We start from the raw sequence: 14,971 nt of genomic DNA on the forward strand, positions 1-14,971 counted from the left end.
CTGAGAGGCAGAGGCAGATGCTGAGATGACAGGAAAGGAGGACAAATAGCTGGGTGGACATCATGTCCCCCAAATAGGGAGCATTTTTATTTGCTGGCTTTTGAAGTGAGGAACTCAAAGACTCTCTGAATTTTCACATGTCTTCTTCATATAAGCTTTTTACTTACATTGGGGTAGAAGGCGTCTGAAAGAAGTAAAGTAAAAATTTTTGCTAGTTAGAAATTGGGTAAACTTTTATTTTCTTTTTAGACTCATTAAAGTGTCTTGAAAAATAACCTGCTTGGATCTGTGGTCCAGATGGAGCTCAGTATCACACGGGATACAGGTGCTACAAGGCTGGTAGCCTTAGTTCAGATTGCTTACTAGTATGATGCAAAGACCCTGTATGGGTGTTTATTTTCCCCTTCTCAGAAACTAATTTATTTCTGCCTGTGAAATATTACTTCTGAGTCACTATACTTGTTACTAGAGGCTCTCCTGAACCTCTGCTGTTTCTTCCTTATTTTTACGCTTCAGATTTTCCTTCTTGTGCATCAAGAATCATTTACCCAGCAAGATTGTCTTTTGGTTTTCCTTATTATTTCCTTACACTGTAATAATACCCATTGACTCTTTCAATTATGCAGTACAAGAATTTCAATAACAAAAATGTGCATGGAAGCTTATACATGGATTCCCTCAGTCAAGCTATTTTAAGCTTTTGCAAATACATCTGATGTTTAAAGTAACTGCAGTGCACCTGTATTAAGGGAAATAGCTAAAGTTCCCCTCAAAAAAGAGAAAATTAAATGTAGGCTCCCAGAATGTTAGATACGAGAAAAAATGCTTTAATTAGAAGCAACCCACTTCAAGTATAAAACACAAGGACCTGTTAACATTTTGTGAGGAGATAGTGAGTGTGTGAGAGTTGGGCTTGAAATTGCAGTTCATATCTGAAAATGTCTCTATTTTTTACTTGGGAAATACGTTTCATACATTATATCTTAGTGCTCTATCCTTCTTCATTGTCCTGCACCTTCAGCAGAACCTTAAATTATGTCTGAAACTGAAGAAGGACAAGGGGTAAAGGACACAAACTCTTTCATCCACTTGTTTCAGGGTGTTATATTAATTTGAAGCAAAGTAAGTAAAGTAAAATGTCTACATGAATAACTGTTTTGCTGCTGATCATTTTAGTAAGACATCTAACCATTATCATTTGACCTCATCACTTCAAAATCAAGTTTGACCCCCATCTCGTGACTCTAATCTTCATGGCAACTTCCAGATACGAGCACCCATTACTGCTGCCAAAGGGGCTGTGACATTGCGAGTTGAGAATATAGAATCACATTTTGGCGTTTGCTGGGAAAAGCCAAAAGTTCTGTTTTAAAAATACTAATTTGTTAAGCTAAATATTAATTTGTTAAATCTGATTCAGAATTTGTTCATTTGCTCATTTATTTTGCTGTATCTGCCCTACAATATCTATTTTCCTGTTTCCAGTATCACAGTCCTGCTTAGAATTTAACCTTTGCTACAGGATGAGTTAAGTCAATAAGCAGCCATCGTTCAATAGCATGTGATGATCTACTCAAATATTTTTATATTTTTCCAGACTACAGTGTTCACAGCATGTCAGCTATTAGCAGGAAGACTGTTCTCAGCTAGCAGACTTTAAAAATGGCAAATTGTGATTTTTTTTTTTTTTTAAATCAAAACCAGAAATCTGATCATTTCAATGCCAGCTTTTTTTATTTCAGTTTACTTTTTAGCCTGAAAAAAAATTAGTTCTTCTGCTCATTCATTCTGGGCACTTAAATATGTTCATAATGGTAAAGATTAAGTATTCTTTACCATTGTATTTAAAGGGAGGTGGAGGAAATGCCTGTACATTCTGCCAACTGTGTATAGCAGCCCTACAGAAGCTGGGAATATGTTTGTTAATCTCATTGCTTAAGAAAATGTGGCTGGGCTGCATCTACTTATTCATACAACTCGCTTATGCAGCTACATGTCATCTTCAAAGTCAGATTTGATTGCTTGCCATGCCTGGGATCTGATTTGGGGGAATTGCCTGAGTCCTTCAACTTTCTTTTTTGTGGTAATCACGTGTGTGTCTCAGGTGAATTGTTTCCTGGTTTTCCGATTTTTTGACAAATACAGAGCCTTGATCAGCTGCAGAAAAGAGAAAATAAAAATGTTTGAGTAATTTAAAATTCAGCTGGCAGGACATTTCCAGAAATGCTGTGTTTTAAATAGTCTCCTTAGAAATCTGGTACGAAAATAGAAGGTGATGAGATTAGAAGTTTATGCTTAACTTTTAAATATCCCGTATCGCAGTAACCCTCACTAGCCTTGACAAATCCAGTGTAAATCCTGCTTTGGAGAGGCTTTATTAGCCTGCCGACTAGCAAGGAACAGGCTGTAGGTAGCCAAGGTGCTTTCCTCGGGAGATTGCATCAATCAGTAAGTGTGTCTGCTGTTCCCTTGCCCTCCCCCGTGCACTTGGGAGAGCAGGTGCACCTTCAGTAGAGGAAGACCTTCAGTAACCCATGGAAAGCCTGGCCTTTCAAGGACCTTTGCCTGTGTACCTGACCTTTACTCTGAACAAATACCCATGAGCCTATCAAGAGACAGAACCGTTGTTATTCAGGAAACCACCTGAAACTTTGGGCAACTTTGAACCTTGGATGTTCATGCGGGAGGGCGTACTGAAGAAATGTTAGGGGAAAACAGCTACAAAGCACAGACTGCTGTAGTGCTTTGTTCTGTCTTCCTTCTAACCTCGGCTGTAAAGCTTGGCTTTGGGTATTACTAAAGAAATGTTTTCCTAGCTCTGTCGAGCTGTCACGGGTGGTGTGATGCACTTCACTCAGAGAGAGAAGCAGCAATACGTTTATTGATGTAAAAGAGGGATTTAACAAAGTTTGATGGTAAATGCAACAGTGTTTTAACAAGATTCAATGGCAAGGCACACTTGGTTATTTACTGCGTGGAGGACGGGGTCAGACAGAACTGTCGGGGGACCCTCCCATTGAGTCACAAGGTTCAGAAAGGGACCCCCTTGCTTTCTAAACTCCTTCTCAGAGAGGAGTCTAGGGGCGGCTGGATCCAATCCTAGTCCCAGACTTGGTCAACGGTTTATGTCTAAAGGATTATATATTCACAATCAATGCTTTATATCATTTAGGTAAGATTTCAAAGTTTGGCATGCTATTAGTCACTTACCAAGGATCTGTGGTGGCAAGGAATCTCTGAATCTCGAGAAGTAAACGTAACTTTGAGAGGTGTCCCTACTCGAGGGGGGATCCTGGCGTGCAGCCCACTGCCGTGCAGGAGGGCTCAAAGGGCTCTTGGGCTGTTGGCTATTTATGGGCGTAAGATGATTGTCTTATAGTCATATTTGCGTATTGACTACAGTACCAGCATTGTGGTTAGGTGGGTGCATTGCTCAAGTTAGCCCTTGGCAATTGTGTTGTTAGTTGTCTCCCCAAACCCACATTGAGACAGATGTTGCCATCACGATTAGATACAGCCATTTTGACCACCACGGGTGGTTATCACTTGGGCAAGGTTACAGGAGATAAAGGTCATGTTGGGGACTGGGGGGGAGCATACTGTCACACAAGCCTGTCTGGTGTTGGAAGAGGGGAAGCACCTTGGTGAAGTTGGCAGCTTGTTCTGAACCTGAGCAGTATGTGCAGGCTGAAGAGACTTACCAGAGTGGCTGTGGCAGAGGGGCATGGATGGGACAGGCAGGGCGTGCTCGCTGGGGCTCGCGTCCTCGGCATGGTTCCAGGGGCTGGCTCGGTGCCTCCTGCGTGGCCAGAGTTGATGCTGCGGCTGCTAGGAGCTGAGTGTAAGGAAGCACCCCAATCCTTATGTGGGAAAGCTGAGAAGTAACAGAAACTGCATATTTTCCTTGAATTTATTCTGTATCTAGTTAGAATTTTCATTCAGAATTGGCTTGCTTTTGCTTCTTCCCCCACCCTTCCCGGCTTCTCTTAATCCTCCCCTCCAGCTGTTTGAGTATGGTGTTTTTTATTAAGAATCAGACTACTCTTCAGGTGGATACAAGTATTCAGTTTTTGAATTTCAGGCTTCTATCCCATGTAGTTAGTGAAATAATGTCACAAAGTATAGAAAAACTTTTACCTTTTCAAGTTTTATCGTACATATTGTCATTATTCTCCCATCATTGCGAATGCACATGTCAGTAAAGGATCTTGAGACCATGGCCGTTGGACCAAATACAGAAGGTTGCAGAGTATCTGTGCTTTGCCACCGAAGACTTTAAGTTCTTCCTCTTTTTTTTTACTGCCACCCCAGCCCAAGGTAAGCAAAACTTTGGGGTTTTAGTTCCAGAGTGACAGCTGCACAGTCTCTGTAGTGTCTACCAAGTTGCAAGGAGTAAAATAACAAAGAGAGACTATGGATTTGGAGATTACAGATGTCAAAGAGTAAATGAGAGATACAGGCTTCGTGGGCATAATATAAATAATATGTAATATAAATGAGAGAAAGTATAGTCATTTCACGGAACAAAGACACAGATCTGTTTTCCTGTCAGATCTGTCTGTCAGTACCTTTTCTGTAGTAGCTGTCATTCAATAACTCAGCATTTACCCTTTTCCCAGCACATTATCCTACCTTCTAGATCCCTTGATGGGCATATCAGGTATGCTGTGGCCAATCTATTAATTGTTCCACCTATTAGATCTTTCTTGCGGTACCAGGCACTTCAGAATACATCAGAAACAGGTAAAAATGAATTAAACATCTAGGCTGAGCTGTATCCCACCCATGTCCCACTAAGGGTTTCTATTGAGTTAGGATTCGGGATTTTAACATTTTCCTTCCACTTTATCCTGTACTTCTGTCCTACATCCTTTATCAATGTGCAGTGCAGGTAGAAGGTTTCATGCTTATAATGAGAAATTCAGTTAACACGTGATGTTCTTCTGTGCCAAATGCAGGTTTGGGTGATATGAGTTGAACTCTGAATGAATTATGAAAGACTTATGAATATGGGTGTTTGTCTTCCCTGTGTGTGTAAAATAATAACCAACTTTAAGGAAGTACTATGACCAAAGACTAGCTGGTGAGAAAAGGGCATTTTGTTTTCGCCCTGCAGTCTTCCTGTCTGGGAATTAGGGCTCCATTGTGATAATTCTGCTGAACACACAGTGCAAAGTCTTGGTCTGTTTCCACAATCCCATTTGTAGGAATTATAATAAAATTTAATTTTTAGCTTATTCTCTGTAGAACTTCAGTTGGAGTCCTTGGGGGCTACTTCTAAAGGGATCTGCAGAAGTTAAGGAGAGCAAGTTTATTACCAGTAAATGTAAATACATTATGTAAAATAATTGCAAATAAAGTATGCACTCATGACAGTGTTCAGTTCAATTAGAAAAGGTTTAAAGAGACATGAATCAAAGATGATGAAATATGCTAATTTAGATCATGGACAGCAAAGAAATAAACAGGAATAAGAAAAGTGGGACAAAATTGTGGCTGCAGCACCAAGAGGCACAGGTAACTTGTGGCATCTGATTGACAGGCTTATTCATACTAGGCATTAATGGTTCATTTTCATCATGGGGAAGATTTAGTTCAATGAAGATTTTTAAAAGGGAAAAACATGATTCCAGATTGGAGCTCTACCATTTGGCTGAACAACAATTTCAAATGCAGAAGATCCAGATGCAAAATTTGAGTTCTTAACATGACAGGATGATTTGTGAGGCACTGTGAAATTATTTTTTCCCGTCTACTAAATCCATTTGCGTCTGCCTCTGTATAAGCTTGAAAGTCATATCTGTTTCCATGCTGGAATATTTCCACCCCCCTGTCACCCATGCTGTCTTTGGCTTGTGATTGTCAGGTTGCTCAGGAGTTCATGCTTCTAAGATTTAACAAAAAAAGAATTGATGATCTCAAGAGCCCATAGTCAATATCAGAGGATGCACTTTCCAGCTTTTCCTATTACAGACAGGGGTGGAAGGGCTGAACTAGGTAATGAATTATCCACGGAAAACATTGTGACTAGGCAGGCTGGCAATCAGCCATGGTATTAAAAAGCAGCTGCAGAAAAGTTGGTTTTTTTTTCTTTTTTTCCTTTCTTGTTCCACACACGAATTCATATTCTTCTTCCACACCATATATGAGGTATACTGAGAAAGTGAAACATAAAAATAGTCCTAGGAATTGAGTGCACCCTGAGCCCCCAAAACAGGGAGCTTAACCAGCCTGCAGTGGAGGACTGGTACAGCTGATGAGAATGTGTTAGAAAAATGTGGAAAGTCAGGGTTACATCATTGTCTAGCTCTGTCTTAATTGTTTCAGATACATGGCTTTAATGGCAATTGTAAATATCTGTGTATGTAGGAAGCCACATCTGCTTCCTCCATCCTGAGTGATTTTCCCTGGGTAACCTCTGCCTTGCAGCACCTGGGGTGACGTGTGAGGGGTCCGGCTCTCCTCCTGTTCACTGCTCATGACCTCATGCAAGGCACCAACGGAAAGGTCGCCTTATTTTTGGAGCTCGACATACCCCTTTTGGTTTAATTCAGCCTTGTTAATAAAAAAAGTCAAAAATACGGGTTCATTGGTTGTTCGGTTTCAGGACGCAGAGTGAGGCAAATCAATAGAGGAGGAAAGGGGGTTTCCTCAAAGGCAGGGGCTTCGCTGGAGCCACAATACCAAACCTTTTCCTCGTTCACCAAATCACAGCTGGCAACGTTGTAATTATCAAATGTTTTTCAAAACTGTACTATTGAAATGTAACTGTAAGTTATTAAATGATCTAATAATCACCAGGCAAGAAATACTTATGTTTCAGTGACGTGCAACTCCTACTAGTCAGTTGGAGCCTTTATAATCAGTTTATAAACTACCTGCTTTGTGTCTATACTCTTTTTTTTTTTTGCAGTGAAGTAAAATCCAAAACATTCAAATGTGGCCTGTACTTTGTTTTCAGTTAATTCTTACACTAGTTTCTAGCATGACAGAAGTGGATTTTTTGGATTTTACGGATTTTTTTTTTCCCTGCTGTAAGCTCCCATAACCGTAGAAATGATACAAATGTCTGCCATTGTTTTTTTTTTTTTCCCCCCCTTGTTTATTTTGCAAATCTCAAAGCTTGTAACTACTGTGATGCAGATGTCCCTGGCTGTGACAGGTTCCCTATGTGTTGTATACAGGTGCACGGCATCGCAAAAGCATACCTCGTTTTTTCGTGCCTAGAAATGGCGAGACAGTATGCAGAACAACCCCATGAAACATCTGCCTTGTTTCCAGAAATACGGTGGCGGCGCAGGGCTCAGCGAAGCCGTGCACGTAGCAGGAGCCCAGCCGCCACCTGCACTCCTCACATCCGCCGTGCCTGAGCTCAGCCAGAACTCGGATGCTGTCTCCCAGCATCGCCCAGATTGCAGATCTGCGCACCACTGCCAGGAACCTACTTTTCCATCAACGGGCCACAGGCAGTGTTGGAGAACTAGAGATTCATGCATTTTTATGAACTTCTAAGCACTCTGACTTGCAATGACTGCCAGCGCTTACTGTACTTGGTTAAAAGTTGCTCCATACCACTTTTTGTTTCCCCTTTCAAACTATTTCTGGTGTTGCTTTTCTTTTGAATTTTGTGCCTTTTGTGATGACCATCTCCTTTGTTTTCTATTTCAGAGTGGTTTACAGACCTACTGCTTCCTAGTGTTTGCTGCCATCTGCTTTGCGGGTGCTACCTACCTGTTTTTTGTCCTGCCTGAAACAAAAAATAAGACATTTCATGAGATCAACCAGGCATTTGCCAAAAGGAATAAAGTGTCTTTAGAAATGCAAGAAATGAACCACTACCCAGGGGAGAGGAAATCGAGTGCAGAACAAGAGTCAAACTTCACGTCTTCGGTGGACAATGGGGAAACCAAAAAAGGGATCGTGTAAACCCAGGAAGTTCTTTCAGGAGACGGGGGAAAACATGTATTTTTTCATTCAGTATGTTTATAGCAATGCACAACTTGTATTTTTTATGTGACAGTGTGAACTGCTTCCCCCTTGAATGTGTTTTAAGTGAGTACAGGTGAATTCGTTAGCAGCTAGGGTGATGGTTGAGGAAATGAGAGGTGGGAGTAGTGGCAGCTGATTAAATAAATAAGAGCCAAAATTTTCTTGGGCACCTGTGAAATAGGTGCTGTGGTGGGAATGTAGACTAGGAGAAGTAAAGTGGTGGTGGGGAACCGGGGTTGTGAGGAGCAGCTGGCTGAGCACCCCTGTGTGCTAATGAGGAGGTGTGAGTGCAGTCACTGAGGAGGAGGAGGCAGGGAAGAGGGAAGAGATCCCAGCAGGGGTCTGCTAAGAATCAATGCAAGCGAACCTGAAATGGTACCAGCTTGTGTTTCTCCGCATTTCCCAATATGTCATGAAAGTTGCAGGTGAGAACTGAGGACTTCAAAGAAGGCTCGTGACACTCCCCTGACCTCCCATTCCTTTTCCAGCTATTTTGACTTTCAGTTGCTTTGTCTCAACATCTCCCAGCTTCTCACAAAAATGAGAGCTCTGGGTCCTGATGGGTTTCGCTGTCTCTCTTGCAAATCCTGATCGACTAGTGATAGAGTTGCCTCTAGTTTCTGGGTTTGCTGACGCTGCATTTCTGTGGATATATGTATTATTTTTTTTTTAATTCTATTTTTTAAGAATAGCTATAGAAACTTTAATATGAAAAGAAAACTAAACCTCATGGTGAAGAGAGAGAACTCTGATGGTACATGTAGGGTGTAGCATTAAAAAAAAAATCAAACACCAGGTTTTTCAAGGGTTGGGATTTTTTTTTTTTTTGCTTTTCTTTTCAAGTTCCTTTTAAAACAAGTCTTAGGAGCTAAAATTTCCATGAGACCCAGTAAGTGTCATTTCTTAACACTCAGATCTCTCGAAAGGAATTTGGGTGCCTTTTTCTTACTTAAACACTAATTTTCATTTGGGCATTAGACTCTGAAGCTCCAGGCCTAGTTCACGTTAATATGCTTCTAAGCTATTTAATGCTGTGTAAAACTGTCCTCAGAGTCTGCTTAATTTCATGATAGAAAGACTCAGCAGGCTCTCGGGGCTTAGGTGATCCATTCCCTTCCATGTGGGATTTTTTTTAACGAACATCATCCTTCTAGTTTGTGATTTTGATAATAGTTCTTCTTGACCCTTCTAGGTACCTGGATGCTGAGGAGGTAATAAGCACTTTTAAATTAAATAGTTAGCTGTTTTATATGAAAACTCAGTGAGTCTTAGAGCTGCTCTCAGTTAGGAGTAAGGCACAAGAAGCAAGTGAAGCATTTAGGTAGAGCCGGCTGCTTGCACGAGTTTTATTTACTAATCGAGGAGTTCATAAATTTTAGGGGTATTTGAGGGGGGGGAAATAATATATGTACTCATATATATTCCAAATATAGAAATATATATGAATATATATTTTCTTATGTATACAATGGAGAGTTGCTTTCCAATATTTGGGGTTTTTTAGATTTTCCTGAGTGATAAGCTGCTTATTGTTTTGTTCTACACTGTAAATTACACTGTAAATTAAAGTCAGAGATCCTAATATTCAGCTATTACTACCAAATGACATATATGGTTTTATACTGTGATTTATTTATATGTGGCATATTTACTGCACACATTGTAAGCTGACCTAATAGGGCAATTTTACTACTGGGTAATGGAAGAAAATTTGGTCTGAGCCTTTATGCCAGGATTTATACTATTTTACTGGGACAGAGGTACAGCAACAAGTAAGAAAATATATATGAGCTAGAGAATGAAGAATGAAAAAAATCAGATTTATTATATTGGTGCTACTGTTAGGAAACAGAGTGAATCAAGATTATACCAACTGATAATCATATATAGAAGCTAATCAAATACTACGGAGAAAACCTGAAGAAAGATGGCTTCTAATTGTAGAAAACTTGTAAAACTATACATAGCAAATGCACATGTCATCTTTCAGTGGCTTTAGTTGCCTATTCCATGTGTTACCTGAGTCTTGCTAACTGGTTGAGTCACCATCCCTGGAGATATTTAAAAGATGGGTAGACATAGTGCTTAGAGATATGGTTTAGTGATGGTTTTGTCAGGGTTAGGTTGATGGTTGGACTAGATGGTCTGAAAGGTCCCTTCCAACCTTGGTGATCCGATGTAAAAAATGAGTTTGAATGCCAGGAAGAAATTCTTCCTCTTCTGCCTGCAGGGCAAGAACGGCAAGTTGAGACCCTGTCACTCAAATTGAGAATTACCTTACTTTGCAGTTAGATCTACTAACATGGTATGATGTGATCTGATTTGAGTTCAAGTGGCAGGATTGGAATCCATTATTATTATTAGAATTAGAAAAATTTAGCGCTTACTGCTGTTTATTAATGTACATTACAGGCATTACATGTTGATAACATTGCCATTGGATAACTTCAATAAAATACCATGTTGGCCTGATAAGGCAGTTGCACTGGACTTCTGCAACAAGATTAAATCATCTTACAGTTGCATTTGGAGCCCAGCTCTGAATGTGTTAGTAAGGAGATGGTTGGATAGAATTTCCTCAGGGGCTTGTACAGATTTAACAGCGGGGGGGTCGTGTTTTCTTCGTTTGCAATCCCATTTGCCCATCTCTTGCCCTACCTGAGCTAGGCGTCTGAGACAGGCAGTGCCAGATAGGCACTTTCTGTGCGGCTGCAAAGATAGCTGCTGCAGATGGAGGACGCCGTGGGGCAGCGGTTGCATGTCTCACCAGCCGTTTGCTCCAGCCCGTGGTACAGGCTAAAAGCGATTCCAGTCTCCAGGCGATGTGTAAGTGTGCAGGTGCTTTGCTCACCGGCTAGGGAAGGTGGCTGCGGTCTCCTTTGCCTTGGGTTGTGGAAGTTTCTGAGGAAACTTCAGATGTGCCGGTACTGCATTAACTTTCTCATCTCTGACCCTGACGAAAGATTTGTGGTGTTCTTCAAGTTGTTCCATAATGTGGTTGTTTTTTTTCCCGTTGTTATGCTGCTATAGCTTCTCCAGCAATGAGAGGACAAAATGGAAAATATCGGCAATTTATCATTTGGTTTTTCTAGTTGAATGTATCAAATTGTCTACAGCCCATGTGTTTGTCAGTGAATTGTTGTGTGGTTTCACGTTCTCTTTTCCTGTCTGTGACACTGAAGTACTGCGAGATGGTGTTTGTACGAGTAACCGCAAGTGGGTTATGTGTGTGTGATCAACTATGTCCGTGCGCAGTGATTGCAAAATAAACCTTTGGAATTAAACTAAAATGGTGTAGGTTTTGTTCTGGATAAATCTGGATCTCTACAGCTGCACGAGTTTCATTGTACAATTCCCTGGGTTTTTGTATGTTCCAGTACAAGACTGTACAGTCCTACATCTGGATGGCCCAAGTCATTGTGGACTTGGTGTTTGGGTGTTTGGACAGTTGGGTGTTTGGGAGTTATGGGGAAGAAAATCGTTCCTGAAACTGTATATTTTTTTGAGCATTATTTACATTTTGCTTTTCAAATGAGATTCCATACTTCATTCTTTCATATGTTTGTATTGGGCTTTAGAAATACAAATGCAGACATCAGTGAAAACCAAATGGTTAAAACTGGCTAGTAGTAGTAATAACTGTTTATAAGAGTTGTTGAATCTGGTGAGGCTTTTTTGCAGAAAGTTGTCATTTGCAATGGATGACTTTGAGTTGCTAAAGCTCTACTTTCCGATGAGAAATTCAATCAAATGACTATTTCTGCTACAAAGATATGCAAAACCTAGGATCTGAAATATGTATAAAAAATTGAATTTCATACTTCAGGTTCTGAAGCCAATTTTCACTCCACAAGGATCTGCTTTCTAGTGGGGGAAGATGTGAGTAGTTCAGCCATATGGGACAATTTTCATCTTCAGTGTAAAATAAGAAAAAAAAAAAAAAAAAAAAGGAAAAAAAAATACCAAACTCAACTCTTTGAAATTTGCTTTCTTCCCCTTGACTGTTTTTATGTGCTTTTCCTTACAGAAATCACTGTATAAACTGTTAGAGCTCCTATCACCTCGCACAGCAGGAAGAACAGATCTGAGTAAAGCATTCTTAGGAAATGCCTGCAGTCTTTTCCTTTCAGCCTGACTCCAGAAAATAGAGTTCAAACGCAATGTGAAAACCTGATCGGTGCAGACCCAAACTATGGAGCAGGTTCGTTAATGCAAATATTCAAGCTGTTAAAAAATTCAGGTTTGGGTCCATACTTAATTCTCTCTGCAAGCGATTTTATTTGGGAGTGGGCCCTGTGAAAAGGTGAATTTCATGGCAAAAGCTGGGTACTTGGACTCCTAATCAAGTTATCACAGCTCAATAAGCAATCGTGCATAACCTGAGTCACTACAACCCTCTTCCTTGCAAACTAGGCTGCATTAACCTTGCTTTTTCCATGACTTAAGAGAAACACTGGCAGCAGATGGTCACGCTCGCTCTTGAGATGTTCCCTCTACAGTAAAATTCTTTTAAACCTAGGATTTCAATTTTTAAAAAGCATAGAAGAAAAAGCTGTCAGGAGACTTTTATCCGGTGATTGCTGAAGTCAACAGAAATCTCCTCCGGTGGCTTCAACCGTACAAATGTAGCCAAGAAAGGCTTGGTATACAGAAAGGAGTTCTAAGCTTAGGAAACCCTGCACGTTTTTATCTTCTTTAGATAGTATACGGATGGCTTGCTTTCTCAGTCAGTGAAAAAAATACAATGATTCAAAAAGCACTGATCTGATGCTTTTCTTCTGAGTTTGGGAACAGGAGGGGGGTTGGCTGGTGATTTGTTTTTTGTTTTATTTAAGTGAGAGCATTAGTAGTCTGGTTCGTATGCCAAAGAAGAGTACCAAGCATGAGACTGCTGGAGTTGCTGGTTGTCTTAAGATAATTCCCAGAAGGTAAAAAGCAAAATATTACTCTGTCAGACCCCCAAAACACAATACATTAAGAGTGTGATCTTGTAAGGGTATGATCTTTGCTGCTGTGTAAGCTGCCACCCAGAGACACTGATTTTTGTTTGATTTTCTCTTGTTTCTCTCAGTTAAAAAAATCAAGTCAAGCTAAATGCAATGCTCAGCCCTTCTACATTTGTTCCACCTTTTGTTTCTGATTTGTTCCACACAATTACATAAATATTTTTACAATTCAGTTTTGAAAACAGGAAAAGCAAACATGCCAAAGATTATAAAAATTATAAATACAATTTTCTCTAAAGGCTGACATTTTCAAAGATGAGTTCAAGAGTTAATCACTTAAATCCAAATTTCAAATGGTTTCATCCCTTTGAATTAAACTCTACAGACTATATATATGCATATGTATATAGACAGAGACTTTTATGTTATCCCACTGAAAGTGTTCTGCAGCTTTAATTGTCATACAAAAAAAGAAATTGGGCCATTTGGATGTTATGTCACGTTGTGAACTAGACTCTGATGGTGCTCTGATACTTGCATTCAGCTAAATTAGCTGAAGTTTGCATGATCTCAGGTTTGGAAAAGTTGTCTAGCGAGGCTGTCTCCTTTTGGCCAGCCTTAGATTTTTCTTTTTGCACTCTTCTAAACTACTAGGCGGAGACTACTATGCTAATATATATAAAAATATTTATATTTATGTGTGTGTGCTATAATATATATTAAAACTTACAACATTTTGATATCTAGATAGTATTATAATATATAATTTACTTTCCTCAAAGGGAAAAGAATGGAGTTTTTCTAAATTCTATGGAACTGTATTTTGTTAACCAAATGTGAGGTAAATAGCTAATATAAGAAATTATACATTGCTTTAACACAACGCTGCAATAAACCAAGGTTAGGCGATTTATGCTCTGTCACTGACTGGCTGAAGTCTTATCTTCTTAATCGGTACGCTCACTGAGCTGCGATAGACCGTCTGCGTAACTAATAGTCAACAAGAGACTTGCACAGGCTTGTTGCGCGGCACAGGAGCCACCTTGACGCAAAGCCGGGGGAAATCCTTCTCAGGGTAGCTCCAGTTCTGGACATTGATGCTAAAATAATTGCCAACATGTAGTAAGTGAACCAATGTCCTTCCGTCAAATAGGCCTCAAGGGGACTTTATGAATAGAAGAGTTATGCTTAACGGCAACTTTTGGGTTTTCTTGTGAGGCATCAAAGGAAAACATTAAAACTCTTCATCCAACTAGAGAAGAAATTTGTATCAAAGACCCTCAAGAAGCAGGATGTATTAGCATAGCGCTCAGCCTGGGCTAAGCCAAATATACTCTTCCAGGACCTAGTGAAACTCAGATGTATTTTGTACACCAGAAGTTCTCAGCCTTTTGGTGGGGAGGTCTCATTGCCACCCCCTCCTTTCCTTTCCCTCCTCCATCCTCACCTTCCCCACCACAGGCCGTGCTTTACCTCTCGTGCGGGTGTGCTCCAGGATGAGGTGCGCCAGCATGTCATTAGGAACAACATCTTCATCAACTGAGAGGTGAAATCAAGAGTATTAAAAGGCAGAAAGGGGGGGTCACCTCTCAGGGGGACGAAAGGATGGTGCTGTGCAACCCATGGCCCTCTTGCAGACTTTTTTTTGCAGGCTTTAGAGAGGGTATGAACGCAGCAACCACAGGAAGGTGGAAAAGACTCCGAGTTTGTGACCAAGCAGCTGTCAACAGCTGAAATCCGTGTCTGAGAAATCATCCAAGTGGCTTAGACATTTCTGCTGTTCATTTCATTAGTATAAAACATATAGAAAGGCGTCTCAGGTATCACTGCTCACTTTTGAACAGTAATCAAAGAAAACAAAGGGCCAAAGGGATAGCAAAGGACATCACAAGAAAAATGTAATATTACGAGTCTGGTCCCCCTGTCTAAGAAGGGGCATAGGAGGAGGCAGGTGATAATTATTTGGAGTTTTCTAATGAAAAATGCAAGTTAAAAAAGTTAAGAAGAAACATGACTGAGGAAAACAGGATGCAAGA

At 40.3% G+C, this 14,971-nt stretch overlaps 1 protein-coding gene across 3 annotated transcripts in view; it reads left to right on the top strand.

Moving 5' to 3' along the window:
• Positions 1-11,259, top strand: part of SLC2A9 (solute carrier family 2 member 9) — a 111,625-nt gene extending 100,366 nt beyond the window's left edge. For all 3 annotated transcript variants that reach the window (XM_054202859.1, XM_054202858.1, XM_054202860.1), the window contains one exon: positions 7,669-11,259. In XM_054202859.1, the coding sequence (XP_054058834.1) occupies positions 7,669-7,926 (258 nt within the window). In that variant the 3' untranslated portion in view covers positions 7,927-11,259. The remainder of the gene's footprint in view (positions 1-7,668) is intronic.
• The last annotated feature ends 3,712 nt before the right edge of the window (positions 11,260-14,971 follow it).

The sequence above is a fragment of the Rissa tridactyla genome, chromosome 5, assembly GCF_028500815.1.
Source record: "Rissa tridactyla isolate bRisTri1 chromosome 5, bRisTri1.patW.cur.20221130, whole genome shotgun sequence".
Lineage (NCBI taxonomy): Eukaryota > Metazoa > Chordata > Aves > Charadriiformes > Laridae > Rissa > Rissa tridactyla.